Below are 16347 nucleotides of genomic sequence, written 5' to 3'. Positions count from 1 at the left end.
ATTACAGAAGGGTTCTTTAAATGTTTTATTTGCTAGATCATTTAAAGCCATCACATTTTCAGGTGTTTCTCCTGACCATAAGGACTTGAAACACAAGTCGCACAAGGGAAAACTCCCAAATTTTCATGTACTAACATGTTTTAATGAGACATTTTGTCTTGAACAGTAGTCACTATAAAGGTGTAGAGCACTATAATTTTCTGCTAATGATCTATATATTGAAGATCAGCTGACCTTTAGAGGATTTAAACTAGTGTTTTTTCTTTAAAAATAAACCTGAAGATCAACAATTGCAAGGCTCTTCCTACCTCAATGAAAGTTTCACTGAACAAAGGACAAAGCAGAAATTATGGAAGGATACTAACATAATGTACTCTAGTATTCTTTGAACATGCATTTCATCATGATTAAGTTTGCGAAATTTGCTCTTCATAATAATCTGACTAAAAAGCAGTTTTTAATACTTATCTTTTGTGTGAGTTTTACTTCATTATTTATTCAACAGCTGAGCACTTTACCATGCTCCTTAAAATGTTTTTACAAGGCTTTCTAAAGCTGATTTCTTTCAACTTTTGAATTTAGAAAGCATCTACAAACAAAGAATCCAAGAATGTAATTTAGGTGAGAAAAGACATACAAGAAAAATTTTGAGAATATTCCTACAGGACTTTATGAGTTTGTACTACCTCAGTGTTTACTGAGTTATTTTTACTCAGTAAACAGTGTTTACTTAATTATTTTGGTAGCACAGTATTTTTTGAGTAACATTTGTGTCGTTTGCATTACAGCAGCATTAACGAGTCTTCTCTTTGTCCTGGACATACTAGCTTGTGGTTAAAATAATAAAAAACAACCCCCTTGAATTTCATTTCATGATGAAATGACAAAGTGGCTGTGCTGAAGGTAAAGAAAGGACTTGATTTATTTATTTCCATTAGATGGGGTGCAACCATAGTCTTTTAACTTACCTAAGTAGGCACTTCCAGCATGGCTTTTTTATATCATAGAATCTTGTTCAGTTTCTATTAACTGCTAAGACTGATACTGAACCATTTTATGAGAGATGGATAGCATTAACCTTCATGGTGACCACAATGCACTGTCAAGTGGTGTGACAATGGTTTACTTTGAAACTTTGTAAAATTATAAATCATTACAGCAGAGAGCATGTTAAAAAACCCCAAAACCATACATGTTCAGACTCATTAAGTTTTCTTTAAAGGAGACATTTTCAGGCACATTAAGTATTGGGTTTTTTATCTTTTCTTTTTCCCAAACTTGGTTAACTAATGCAAGTTTTCCATAGAGCTTGACTGCATTAAGTTGATGCCTGAAGTATAATTTTTCAGATTCTGTGCTGCCTAGGTGTATAGTTTTTAGCTTCATATTAAGTGTTAGTTCTTAAGAATTAATTAAGAGCTTATTAAGAGCTCTCTTCACAGAGTAAGAAGACAAAACAATTCCTTTTCTAGTTTGATACCAAGGACAATTGTTACAAGTTTCAGGCCCAAAAGCATAAACAACGGTGGACTGAAGAGAGAGAACAAGAAAGATGGGACTTCATAACCTGAAGCTGTAATTGGACAACAAACCCCAATATGCAGATGGACCTAAGCTTACAAAAATGTGAAACCTCATGACCAGTGGTCCATTTTGTGACCATTTTTAGGTCCATCTTGGGTGTAGCCCTGGCCAGGCTCTTGTACTGCCCAAGGTGTATCCTTTAAGACCTTTAAATAAATATCTGCTTTGTTCGAGGTCAGCCTTCTCAAGGTATCAAAGTTACCTTCAGCTTTTAGTTTTCCAGCTGTGTATGTAGATCTTTACTTTGCTGGGTTCTGAATTTGTTCTTACACAAAAGATAAATAGTTCAACCTGCTTTAAAAATGCTGCCCCTTTAAGATGTGTTTCCACTTTGGGAAGAGCACAAAGTGCAGTGGGAATCCCATGTTTGTTTTTGAGTGAGGCCAAACAGCTGGATTTGCTGACACGCATGAAATGAAGATTCTGACAAAATTTCAGAGCGCAGCCACATGTGGTTAAAATGTGCACTGGAATAACCTTCCCAAACCAGTAGAGATACTAGACAAAACTTGGTGTGCTAAAACTGCAGCATTCCCACAACCAGCCTTCTCAGCCTAACCAAACCCATGCAAAGCTTTCTAACAAAGATGTCTTTGCATCACCAGAGAAAAGAGAAATGCCATCTCTCACCTGTCACATACTAAGACTCCAGTGCATCAAAGCTTGGCCGGTACTGAAGAGCACAAGATGGTCTTGTTGTGCTGACTTAAGTTACAGATTTTATTTATCTGCAGAAGGTCACTTGTGAGAAACTGACTTATGGAATAAAGTAACTTTCAGTAATGCAATAATCAAGCGTTGAAGCTATAAGGAAGGAATAAATGTCATTACCGATAAGTTAGATTTTCTTTTTTTAGGAAGGATTACAAGAAGAGACACATTTCACAACTTACATATGGATAATATAAGAAATCCCTGTGTAATATCTGCATGGAATTTGTAATTAAATCTCTTTAATTACAAATTCCATGCAGATATTACACAGGGAGTGAGGTTACAGTGAAAACTGTAAGGCAGCAGATAAATTTTGAAAAGCTACCTATATGATAGGTATGCACAACAGAAATTCTGGAATTTCAGTTCCATCTGCTCCAAAACATGCAGCTTAAGTGGGACAGGTAATTTAACTAGGATAAAAGCAGTGTTGCAATGCTAAGAAATCCGGTGTCTACCTACATGTTTATTTTTCTTTCACCACTCTTCCCAATGATGATGAGTTACTTGTCTTTTAAAATAAGGTTTTACCAATAATTACATGTGGGACACTGTATACATATATAAAGAGAAGTAAAAATTAGAGAATGCACTTCGCTCTTCCCTCAGAGATTATTTTTCAAGGGCCTCAGAGGAGGGTAATCCAGTCAGTACTAAGGAATTGTACAGTCAGTGAACAGAAATTAGGCAGAGGAAATTGGTAAAAAGCAATAGTGAACAATCACCTAGGTGTAAACTTCTAGAGCTACTCAAGTGTCCTCCTGCTCTTACTGACCTTTACACCTTTCTGATTCTGACGCTTAGGCCAACAGGTCACTTGAGGCCAGCTCTGGATTCTGACGCCTTGCTATGTGAAACAGTAACTTACTGTAAAATGTGTTCAGCATGGAGGTGGCTCTCATGGCAAGGTTGTTTTGTGTGCTGTGGCATTAGAATCAAGCTAGAAGCAAAAGCCTAGTCCAGTCCAAACTCAGCTGAAAGCCTCCCAGTGATACCAGCTCCACTGTACAAATACATTTTGAGTAAGAGCACAAGGTTAGGCACTGCAAAGCAGCAAACACCAGAGTATTTTAGAAAGAAGATTTTAATTATTTGGAAGAAACAGGTTTTCTGAAATACAGACTCGGAACATAAAGACTAAGTAATTTATTAGTCATAGCTCTTGTTATGGACAGATGGTTCCTACAGCAAAAATATAGAAAAATAATTTGAATTCAAGTCTAGAAGACCTGCAACTTTTCATATGCAAAAAATAAATCCAACTAGTCATAGAAAAGTGGCAGATAAGGATGGAGAACAGGGCTGTGCATCTGAATAGCCATTACTATATACATTCCAAACTTAAATGAGCATATTTCCTCAGCCTCATAAAAATAGTTTGTCCATGAAAAATACCAATATGTAATACATTTAATACAATTTATACTTGAATTTAAAGATCTCAGATTATGGAATAATAAGCTAAAATCAAATGAACTGCTTTTTCAACTTTTCTTGTATAGAACAATACTCTCTGTGTATACAGTGTGCATGCATGTACGTGTATACACGCACAGAAAGAAAGAGGTGTATAGAGATTTGCTGAAAAATTCTACAAGATTATTTGATTTCATCGCAGACCACAGCATACAGACTTCCTGGGATCCTTCTAACACAGGCTGTTCTATGAAATAATAATGCTGACTGGTATAACCACATATCTACAACAGGTTTCTGCTATTGCAAGTTTAATTATCAATTTATCTTTCCAATCTAGATTTTATTTTTCTAAGAAGTAAACGCTGCTTTGGTAAGATTCCATACAGTTGTGACAAAATAAATGTGAACATATTGGGGAAAGCCTTGAAAGTATGATTTAATTTTGATAATTAGTAAGTAATAAAGATATCAACAAGTTTTAAGCAGCAAAAGATTTAAAAGACTATCTTCTGACTTATTTTCTTCAACAAGCTTTTCAAGCAACAAACTAAAATCAAGAGATTGAATTTTTCTGCCTGCCATCACTGTGACATTTTAAGCAACCAAAGTGACAGCTGGCACTGAAAGAACAGTGGCATCAGCAGAGACCTCCATCCTTGCAGGACATAAATTGCATTGTGCCACCCTGCCAACGCTGCCTTGGAAAGGCCTGTGCTCTGCGGTGTCCGGTGTGTGATGCTTCCGGCGGGACTTCTCCGAATGCGCTGGATTCTCTGTGGTCCTTGCAGCTGTAGACTGCTCTTGATTTTTCACAGCTCCTTTATTTTTAGATCGAAAGCTGTTATGCTGCTGTCTTCTCTGCTCAGACCTGGAACCACTCTTTGTATTTTGATCTGCCTCGTTACTGGCACCTTGTGACTTATGAGATCCATTGAGTCGCATGTTTTGGTGCTGTGGGTTGAATCTTCGTCTCTGGCTAGAAGGCCCATTCTACCCAGAAAGAAATTGGATAACTGTTAGGTTGTCTGAATCCTTCCAACAGGCCAAGAAACACAGCAGTCAAAATTAGCAGTGTTACTGTAAGGAGGGAACAGGAGATGGAAAACACTAAAAAGTTTTGGTTGTTACCAGATTCTCTTTATAGTAACTATAACCAGAACTATGAGCACCATACTACATCTGAGTAGCCTGGAGAGGCAGGAATGGGAATGTTCAGGAAGATGGGAAGTTCATCACTGATGCCAAATTAAAATCTGCCATGATTCAAGAGAATACAGAAAAGAGGATGAAATTCTAGACATCTCAGCAAGAGTTGTTGAGGAAAGGGATCTGCAGGTTCTGGTCAATAGAAGTTAAATATGAGTCAGCAGTGCCCTGGCAGCTGCAGGGACATCCCTGTCCTGGGGGCATCAGGCACAGCATGGCCAGCTGGGCAAGGGAGGGGATTGTCCCACACTGCTCTGCTCTGGGGCGGCCTCACCTCGAGCATTGGGGGCAGTTTTGGGCACCATGATATAGAAATGACATTAAACTGTTAGAGAGGGTCCAAAGGAGGGCCGTGAAGATGGTGAAGAGCCTTGAGGAGAAGCTGAGGAGGAGGAGGAGCAGCTGAGGTCACTTGGTCTGTTCAGCCTGGAGGAGAGGACACTGAGGGGAGACCTCACTGCAATCACAATTTCCCTGTGAGGGGAAGAGGAGGGGCAGGCACTGATCTCTTCTTTCTGGTGACCAGTGACAGGAACTGAGGGAATGGCCTGAAGTTGAGTCAGGGCAGGGTTAGGTTGGGTATCAGAGAAGTTCTTCACCCAGAGGGTGGCTAGGCACTGGAACAGGCTCCCCAGGGAAGTGGTCTCAGCATACTCATTGTGGAAGACATGTCCATTGTGGTATTTTGCTCAGAGGATGCTTTGATTCTTAGTGGGAAATGGCTGAATTACTTTTATTTCCGTGCCTGACAGGACAGGTGACTCCATACGTGCACTGACATTATGCAATATCTTATATTTCCCTTCAGGCATCTACTTGAGCCTAAAATTCCTACTGGGACAAAATTCAGATCAACTTTAGTGGCAGCTTTACCTAAGAATAATAGTACAGGGACATTCTAAGGTGCTATTACAACAAAATATAATTAATAATGTATCATATATATATATAATATAATGCTACAAATATAGCACAATACTATAACCTGTATTATAGAGCTTCTGAAATAATATGCTTTTAAACCTGGCAGGATTCTGCTTTCAAAGTGTATCTAGTAACTGTGCTTCAACAGCACAACAGCTGACCGTTTGTCAAGGACTAAATGTTTCTCCTTCATAGCAGTTAGCTATAATGGAGGGCTATTCTTTTTCACTATATTACTGCCACTAGACACTTGTATACAGACAGCTGTCGTTACTTACATGGTATTTCTGGTATTTCTACTTTGTATGTTCACACTGACTTGAAAATGAAGCTGGAAAATATATGCTTACTACCTTCAAAAATTACTAATTAAATATAGACCACGAACCAGTATTTGATTTTTTTATTAACAACTTTCAATGCTACATATTTTTCTGAAAGTTTTGAAGTAATTTAGTTTATTTCACAACTGATGGACATCCTACCTGCTTATTTGTTGGGACTCCTTGAGAAGAAGATTCTGTAGGATTGGAAGAAGGGTAACTTTGTACTTTACTGCTGGCTGTTTTATTATCAGAGTTCTTGGCATTACTAGAGGACTTTCGGTTGTGCGTATTTTGCTTGCCAGTTGTTGCATGCGAGGTCATTGAAGACAGCACTAAACTACATGGTGTTCTTGAGGAATAGTTGTTCTTTGGGTGAGAAACTGTAAAAAAGAAGGGATTATGTGTTATCATTTAAATGATCAACATCTAAACAGAAGGCTGTATTCTTATGCTTACAGTTAATTTTGGAAGCATTGTTTCAGTCTCACTGTAAATAATGAAGTAAGCTAACTCAAGCTAGCTATTGAAGTAACTTGGTTGGAGTCAGGCCATAGCTTTCTACAACTGTAAGTCTGCCTCACTGCAAAGCACTTCTGGAGATAAAAGAGCCAATGTGGTGGCACTGCACTAAAATTGGAAGGAGCCTGGCAGAAGGCCAGGCTTTTGGCATCCAAGAGAACTTTACTTATTCCTCTCTAAAGGAAATGGATAAAAAAGATTCTTCTGTATTATGGGTATCTATAAAAACTGGAACTGAATGCAATGCACTAATGCACTTCATGCAGACCACAGCAGTCTGCACCATCAGGAACCACTACTGCCCATCTCAGTATATTCCTAATTTCTACTTTAAGTATTTTGAGATCACCTAATTTACTAAGCCCTGTCATGTTGGATATGAAATGCAGTCAAAAAATCCTCGATTCCTCTCTGCATTTCTTCAAGCTGCCTTTGCGAAATGGCCCCCAAGCATGGCCCCCTTGAAGAGGATTCTGAGGCTAATGAAGCTCTTGATCTTGATCTGTTGTCCTGATTTTTCTGATTATGGAATTTTTCTGTTTCCTTCTGGTACAGATGACAAATCTGAGGCTCGTTCCAGAGAGGTACCTGTTGTTTTTATCTAAGAGGTACTTCTATTTTTTCACTTCTATTACAGAGAAAGAAGATGAGCAATCATTTTAGTAACTAAGCATCATCTGCTGGGGTTTCTGAGGATCTTACACCAACATCAGCTACTTCTCCCACTAGGTGTCCTCTTCAGAAAAACAATGCAATGATCTGCACAATGGAGTGAATTTTCTCTCCTGAGTGCAATGAGGCCAACCATTCCTGAATTCTATTAATTCTCTCTTATCTAAAACAGACTGCTGTACATGGAAGCTCATATAAAAATCCAGATGCCTGCCATAAAAATGTATTTATAACAAAAAAGATGTACAAGGAAAGGATACTGGGCATTCTGATATATGTCAGTCAATCCAATTATTTTTGTTTCTTCCTATCCTTCATTTTGAATATATGCCCTCCATGATCTCCTCATGCTAAACACTCCTTCCTTTGCACAAGCTCTGTGGGTTTGGTTATTCCTTTTAAAACCCTCAAGAGTGGCTGTTCTTAGCTATAGGCCTTGTATAATCTCTTGTTTGGGGGATATTTGCAGCTCCTAGCAGAGTAGAGGGCTCACTGAGAGATGGTACTAAGAGAAACATCTTTTGCACTCAAAAGCTCCCATCAAAGACACCAATCATCACAAATTGCTCATCTAAGGTCATTGAGGGCAGGTATGAGCAAAGTTCTTCAGACAGTCAGGGCACTATCAGTCATTTCTAGCTTGACAATGCTCTCCTGCAAATAGCTGCTCTTTTGACTTCACTGACCTGATTTAAACAGGCCTGAATCAAACTATGCTTATGTAATGCTTTACTGAAATGAGGTATAAATAATTAACTTGCAGAATTAACTGCAGCTGGAAGTTATTTAGAAAAGTAGTTCAATGAGTTTTAAAAAACAGTCTGTGGTTGTATCAATAGCAGCTGTGGTATTATTAGTCAAGATAATGTTGATGGAATTTTCAATCTCTTATGCTTCAGGGTATTAGACAGCGTCTATGAGGTGACTGTAAACAATTAAATGCATTACTGGGAAGTTTATGTCTTCCTCTGAAACATCCTGGGTTGGTTTCATTGAGACAGGATATGGGGTTAGATGGATCTTCAAAGTGTTCTGCAAAAGCAATTCTTATGGTCTAATGAGTTAAAGTGGTTATGCCTCCAAGCAGTCAGTTCTTTAGCTGTTCAGTCAGAAGCTTGTATTGGCAGACTGTGTAGTACTTTCTCCATTTTCTATTTTTAGGAACTACTTGAAAACATTTATTATTTTCCTTCCACCAAGATGCACTTGTACAGTATTGTTTTACCACTTCTCTCCTGAATGGAAAACCATAGGACAGGGTAACACACTGGGCAAAGTCTTATATCGTTTACTTTGCTTTAGGGGAGAAAAAGGCATGACAGAGATGAGAAATAGGCTTCTATTTTGCAACAGGGACATGATACTTGAAGCAAAAAATGTGAACCTGAGTTTCCAAGGCAGATGATTTAGAAACAGGAGCCTGGAGAAAAAGAGGCTGAGGGGAGATCTTACTGCTCTCTGCAAGTACCTAAAAGGAGGTTTGTAGCAAGGTTTCCAGCCTTAGTGTTTCTATGACTTGGGACTCTAGATGGCTCCTGAAAAACCCAGTGAATACTGTTATAAAGCTGGGGAGTTACTTCTTAGCATTTATAAATTATTATATAAATTTATTTATAAATTACTGAATCTATCAATTCTCTAGAGTTGGGATCCTGTTTAGATTGAAAACTCCAACTGATCTGTGTAATACCTGGAAATCTCTGACACAGATGGTACTGTGCACGTGCAGATAGAGTGTGCAGCACAGGCACAGCGAGTCTAACGTGTTGCAAAATGTGAAGTTGACTTGTGCGTGTTCAGCAGTCTTGCTACATGCAGAGACACCACTCATACTGGGTTTACTGCACACTCACACACTGGCAGCATACGTGCTGTCAGCTCTGCTGAACAGATATGTTCTGAGAAACTCAGTGAGAGGGATAATCAGCACTTACTTTCTCCACAGAGCTGAATCTGGGTCTTCAGCTGCTCTGTATCACAGGAAAATCTGGCAGACCTGCCCAGCTCTTCATCATATTTCCGTTCACTCACAAAGTGCTGCAACAATAGACATATTAACAGTGATTGACATTCTGAGCAAAGACTGTATGGATGGTAAAAGAACCAATCAATACTTAAGTTTGCTTTAAGGCTCAACAAATTCTTGACCCTGCTCTGTTCACAAGATCTCTGTGCAGAACCAAGTATCTTCCCATCCTTACCAAATTATGTCTCAGAGCCCAGTGATGGGTGGATCACTCCCACACTTGGGAAGTGGCTCATGTCAGCAGAGAATATATGTTTGATCACTGAACCTGAAGCTATCAGGTTTACTTGCTGAGTATAAATAATATACAAACAGCAAAATTCCCCACTGCTACACTTAGGAGGGGATAGCTTACATTTTTCTGATAGCATCTGTACACTGCTCAGAGGTGCTACAATGCTTTAAGAAGCTACACTTTCCCTATGGAAAGCTATTTACCCCTTGGCCCATAGCAGGAATGAACAGCCTGGCCACGTTAATGTGACAGCTTTTCCAGTGGCATTTCTGCAAATGGCTAAAATACCCAAGCAGAAGTGAATGCCTGACCTTAATTTCAGCCCTGAGTTCAGAGAGTTGTGCTTCAGCCATCTGACTGGCTAGGTCTGCCAGTCTCTTCAGCTCCTCTGCTTTCTTCTGCCGAGCAGTCAGGATTTCCACTGCCAAATAGCAATAGTCAGTCATTAATCGTAGGAAGGTAAATTGCTCTGTAATTTATTGGTCTTTGGGCATTAACATGGTACATCCCATTTGAGACAAAGACATGGAGCACTGATTTCAACTGGACTTCCAATATGGTACTTGCACAGATTAAGTTGATTAGCATATTTTGCTGAACTGCCTGATTTTGAAAAAGATCTGAAAATATGATAGCTGTCAGAAAATCAAAGTTCAACCAATCCTCCAACATTCAGAATAACAGAGGCAGACATGTTGTTTTGAGTTCTCCAGTGCTTTATTTTGAAGCACAAAAACAGGGAGCCTTCCGAAGACATGGAAAGAAGCATTACATTGAGTCACCAGCCTGTTTCTGAAGACATGCTGTATTTGATTTACACAGGGGAATTTCACTTCCTCTGAATTCATAACCTATTCAATATACAGTTTGTCTTAAAGTCACTGGCACTGCAATTTTGCTTTCACATATGGAATATACACATTTGCCATTTCAACAGCAAAGCAGCATTGAAGGCCAACAGTCTTTATAAAAAAAATACTAAATATTCATTACTGCCCGTCTTGTATATTCTATGTAAGGAAGGGGTGAGTAGTTATATTCTTATGGGGAAAGATTAATCATAAACCACAAAGCAATGGTCTACTCGCACACAAGATAATATGACATTACAAATTTGGTGGAAATAGATGCAAACTATTACCTAAATGGTGACTCAGTGTAAAAGCAACAACTGATTAACTTTCTGATGGGATCAGTATTTGTGTCAGAGAGGAAACAACATCTAAATGTAAAATAGTAACAAATCATAGTCTTTTGTCTTGAACTTACATATAAAGTTAGGGGGAGTGGTACTTAATGTAAACCATCCTAAGGACACAGACTCTATTACAGCAATAGAGATTCTGGCTTCTCTGCCTTTTGGCCACAAATTTCCACAGCACACTTGACAGGTCATGTAACCAGTGTATACTTTTAATGCTATTTTTAAAGCTGAGAATTAATGATATTTCAGACAGTTTATTTCTCGACCCATTATCATTTATTTAATCAGATGTTTATTTAAAACATCTTATTTTGAAAGTATTACAGAGTCATTAAACAGTTTGGGCTGGAAGGGACCTTTGAAAGTCTCTAGTCCAACCCCCTGCAATGAGCAGGAACGTCTTCAATAGATGGGGCTGCTCAGAGCCTGATCTTGAATGCTTCCAGGGATGAGGGTCCCCCCTCCCCTGGGAAACCTGTTCCAATGTTTCAGTGAGTACAATATGGTCCAGCAGGCACAGGGAGACACAGCTGCACCTGTACAGTTGTGTGGGAGCAAACAAATTGTGCAACGGTAGAGAAGTGTGTCACACACACGGAAGGGAAGGTAGAGTTCCTTTAGCCCTGTGGTAAATCTGTGCCTACATTGTTACTTATGCTAAGAACAGCTGCTATCTCCTCAGTTGATCTTTTCAATTTCATTTTTTGTAGAATATGGTCCGTGAGAGCGAGAAAATTTTATCAAATTAAATGAATAGTTTACCAGGTGCTTACCTTATCCAATAGTTCTGCTTTACTGCTTATTCTAGGTAATGCTAATATTGTTCCTCCCCAAGACTAATATTCTCTTTGCTGAAGTGACTGCCCAGACCATATGAGCTCATCTCATCCTGGCATTTATTTCCATGAGATGCCAGCCAAATACCCATGTTTTAAAAAAACCCTGAAATTGTAATTGGAATTTTTCCTAGTGTTGACAGGAAGAATAAGATCACCCACTGTAAAACAGTCCTTGAGTACAGCAAAGAGATATGAAAATAAATAATATTCTAAATCTTGGTTAGCATGTTACAGTCCTGTAGCAACTTTCTGCCTAAGTTTCTGAAGGCACTTCTGAAGGCAGCAGAAACCACACCACTGGAGACAGGTACTGTTGTGTGTGGAGCTGGCAGGGAAACAGAACATGCCATGTGCAAATGCAGCACTTTGCATGCTGGTAGGTAGGAATTAGGTTTACTTTCTACAAAAATTCCTGTAACTGGCCAAGATTAATGAAAGGGCCCTATAATACCATCAGCCCTGGACAGTGGATTTCCAATATGTGGTTTTGTTTGTGCAGTTCAGGCTTAAACCTGTGTCTGCTGATCAGTAGGAATTCTGCCATTGGTTTTGCTGGGAATGAGTGTGTGCTCTGTAGCTGATTACAGCTATCTGGTATCTTGGTATCTGCAGGTACCAAAAACTTAGTGATACATATGTATGTATGTATATATGTATCTCACCAAAACCTGCTGATATATATCCCCTCACAAGTCCCTCCCAGAATAACACAAAGCTTCAAATTCACATCTCTTTCATGGTATTCCTAGAAAATTAGCAAATAAAATTTGAAACATAAACTTTGCAAATCCTTGTGTTTGTAACTTTGTACCTTCTAGTTTCTACACATATACAACTGCAAGAGACTTGGACAGCAACAGAGACTTTAGAGCATTTTTTTTCAACAAAAATTCAATTAGTACACTTTTTTAAACTAAGTGAGTTATAAATGCAGATGAAGTATTCAAGGATGCTAAATATATTTGTGACACTGCTTGGAAGGACCTTAAACTCACAAATCAGTAAAAGGACTATATGCATTCATAGCAAGGGGATACATGCCAGGAAAAGTATCATTCTAACAATGCTTTGGTTACTGTTCAATTTCTTGCTTAGCATTCTTTACTGAAAAACATCCCCCTGTATTTCCTGGGGATGTGTCTTGGATGGAGTGTTAGATACTGTGGTATCCTAATACAAGGCTCATCTTTGCTCTTCCCCACCCCAAAACAAAATATACATGAAAATACAAAAACCAGAGACAATGTGAAAGCCTAGAATCACATCAACTCCCACAGATTATTAAGAAAACAGACTGCAGTAAACATCTGTTTTCCATTTTTTAAAAATTGTTCTAATTCATGAGCTTGATCACTATCCCTTAAAGCTATGCAAGGCAACACAATAACCTACACCCCTACTCCTTAATTCCAGTATTCTAACTTACGAAGGTAATATAAGCAAGCAAACGGTGATTGATAAGTGGAAACCAAGCAATTGAATAACGATAGAAATGAGGAAAAAAAAAAAGGTGGTCAAAAAGCTCTGATAAGTAAGATGATATCCTTCTCTGATAAGAAGGAGTAAGTTATCTAAATCTAGCTCCATATCACCTTTGTTTACCTTAATTTCATAACACTGAAATTTTGATGCACGATCATCATAGAAACTATCCAGGCACATCACAGCATTATCTGACTATTTACATAGAGTGAAAGATGATGGAATGCTAACCAAATTTTTGGATTGTGTAATTTTCTGCCAAACACAACAACTGCTTCAACAGTATTCCAAAATTTCCCTGTGTATTTTTTTTTACTTACTGGCTTCTTCTTTAACTTTATCAATTTCTGCCATTAATGACACTTCTTTGTCTACGATGCTAAAAAAGAAAGAAAAGAAAGAAAAAAATCATGATTTTATTCAGGCTAGAACTCCATCAAAATCAAAAGCTCTAACTACACACAGACTTCAGACATTAATAATGGGCAGTTTTGAAATGAATAAGGCTTACAGAATTGAAGCTGAAGACATACCTAGGCAAGCCAGCTACAAAACATTAGAGATAATGAGTGTGTGCTGCTTTACACAAACATCTGACTGGCCTTCCCACATATCTGCACAGATGTGGAAATCAGTCTGATTCATCACAGCAATCCTCAAATGACTAAACAGTCTGTTTCCTAATCAAGCCAGATACACCATTGCAGCTACCCAGATTAATACAGCTTAGGTCTCGGAACAAAACTAAGAATGAAACAAAATTAAAGATGTGTGGAATGAGGTCCTTTTCTTCCTCAGAGATATTTTTGCAAAATATGTCAGGGTAAACAAAAAAATGGTTTGTGATTTAAATAAGCATTAAAGTATCTCCATAACAGAAGTCAGATTCCTTGCCCCCTATTCCCTCCAGGACTGGGAAGGAGTTGTTCCACTACTACCTGGCCTTCCTAAAGGAATTGTGTGCCTCTCCTTTTACAAATGCCTGGTGTGCAATCCCTGACAGTGCTTATAAGCTGTCAAAGTGCAACTGATCAGGTGGATCTGCTGAGAGCAGACAGAACATGTGGTGAATTGGTCACATTATGAACACAGTGACATTGTCCAGTGGGGTAACATCTCTGCAGAATGCTCTCCAGGCGACAGTGCTCTGGTGTGCCATTCTGTTTTCTCCTCACTAGATTATTCTTTAAGTTCACATTTCATAATCACCACCAATGTTAATGTTTGTATTTGCGTGAGTAAATTCAAGCAGCTGGGGGGAATTGCAAAAAGTAGGTCAAACACCAGGAGTACATCTAGGCACGAACTCAAGGGAAGAGTGGAGTTCTCAACCCTGTTAGTAAAATCAACCTTAAACAGGAGCTTTTGTTCCCAGTGAAGACACTGAGTTACATGTGAATAGGCTTCTACTGAAGGAAGACATTATAGAAAACTTAAACAAAAACATTTGTCTAGAACATCCTTAGCAAGAAAGAGAAAATCCTGCAGAGTTCAGTGGGCAGTAAAGAGAGACAGAAGATTTAGAGAGAGGTATTGACAGGTCCTTAACTAAAACAGGGAAAGGTTGGTGAGCAGGCAGTGTGGGGAACACATGGCAAACACAGCTGACAACCAAACATTTACCAGCTACAATATGTTCAAGTGCCATTCATCCTTCCTTGACTTCTTCCAACCAACCTCATACAGGAGGTTTGCAACAGAAGCTCTGCAATCTTCTGTCCTTGAGTTTTCCCAGTCTACCATGCTCCTTGAAGAGGAGGAGACTTTTATGCTGCCTCCCAGTAGCCAACAAGAGGGACAGAAACAGGTTGGCTGATGGCAAAGGTTGCAGCAAGGCAATTGCAGTGTAACACATTTTTTTGTTTCATACATAGGAACAAGACTAAAATTACGTTTTAGCCTGCCAGATCAATTTAGTGTGACTCACACACCAGAGGAAATAAAACAGCAGGGTTTTTTTACGGTAGAGCAAATCAGCTAAGAGGCAGGCTCTGACAATGGAAGGACACGCTTGTTCCAGTTGGCACTCAATATTCTCCAGGCATAAGCATTAAGCTTGAATGCCAAACAAGCAGGTGATGATTCCAGCTTGCTAATCTAAACAGTCATAGCTTCTCAGAATTAATCTATTTTCAATTAGCTTTTGTAACTACACAGTTTAATAAACTTCCTTGACTTTCACAACATGTGGCTGAAATGAGCCTTGTCCTTACCTATTTCGATCCTCCACAGAGAAAATACAGTTACCTTTAACACTTTAAATGAAAAAAATGCAGATTTTTGCTTTTTCTGTCTCTGCTGTCAAAGTGCCTCCCTAGTGCACTACACAGGTTATATAAACATAAACTTTTGTCAGGAAAAAAAGGTCACAACAGCAGAGCTCATCAAAAAAGTGTTTTAGTGGAGCTCATTCCAGGATTGCTGTCTCTGCACTCTAACAACAGATCCTTAGTAAACTGGTGGCCCCTAAAATTTTATTTTGGTGCCAAACAAAACCACTTTTAATACCAGAATGAAAACAAGGCCACAGCAGTCCTATATTTATCATATTTTATAGTCAAATCTTATCTGTTACTAGACAGTTTTCCACTCCTAATGTTCCATTTTGGTCTCTGATGAACATTTCAGGAAAGTGTTTGGATGTTGTAGCAGCAGAGGATAGGACTGATGAATTTAAAGAACAACCACCTGAGTACTTCCTTTGTAGCTATAAACTATCATTGGAAAAATTAAAGAATAGTACAAGAGGGAAACTGTTTGGTGCCTTTGTCCATGTAAGAAAATAAGTTTCTTTAACAGCCAGACCTTGAAAAGGTTTTTCTTCCCTGAAGACAATGCAGCTGTACTAATTTATATCAGCAGAGGACATGTACTCTCTCTCTCTCTCTCTCTTGGCTAAAGGAAAGGAACATACTAATTTTCATCTGGAAGCGTACAGCCACATTTTTCAGCTTGGAAACCATAAACTGCCACATGTCATATATAGGAAAATTTAATGTTTCTTTAGAAATGTCCTAGGCTAACCAGCACTAGCAAATGCAAAACAGAGCAACATTGCCTCCAACAAGAATTTATCAAAGTTATAAGCAAATGAAAACAACAGACAGGAAACTGGGAAAAACCCTGGCTGGGGAAAAAAAAAAACCCCAACAAATGACAAGTACAAAGAGAAATCTTAATGCTCAAATATAGAAAGA

The 16347-nt window shown here is 38.6% G+C and overlaps 1 protein-coding gene across 3 annotated transcripts in view; it reads right to left on the bottom strand.

The window, feature by feature from the left end:
• Nucleotides 1-3364: 3364 nt before the first annotated feature.
• Nucleotides 3365-16347, bottom strand: part of SPATS2L (spermatogenesis associated serine rich 2 like) — a 139966-nt gene continuing 126983 nt past the window's right edge. For all 3 annotated transcript variants that reach the window (XM_015634361.3, XM_033516073.1, XM_015634362.3), the window contains 5 exons: nt 13471-13529; nt 9937-10046; nt 9299-9401; nt 6333-6553; nt 3365-4707 (listed from right to left, as the gene is read on the bottom strand). In XM_015634361.3, the coding sequence (XP_015489847.1) occupies nt 4312-4707; nt 6333-6553; nt 9299-9401; nt 9937-10046; nt 13471-13529 (889 nt within the window). In that variant the 3' untranslated portion in view covers nt 3365-4311. The remainder of the gene's footprint in view (nt 4708-6332; nt 6554-9298; nt 9402-9936; nt 10047-13470; nt 13530-16347) is intronic.

This window comes from Parus major, chromosome 7 (assembly GCF_001522545.3).
Source record: "Parus major isolate Abel chromosome 7, Parus_major1.1, whole genome shotgun sequence".
NCBI lineage: Eukaryota > Metazoa > Chordata > Aves > Passeriformes > Paridae > Parus > Parus major.
Note: the sequence above shows the minus strand (reverse complement) of the source record. Positions and strands in the feature narration are given on the sequence as shown.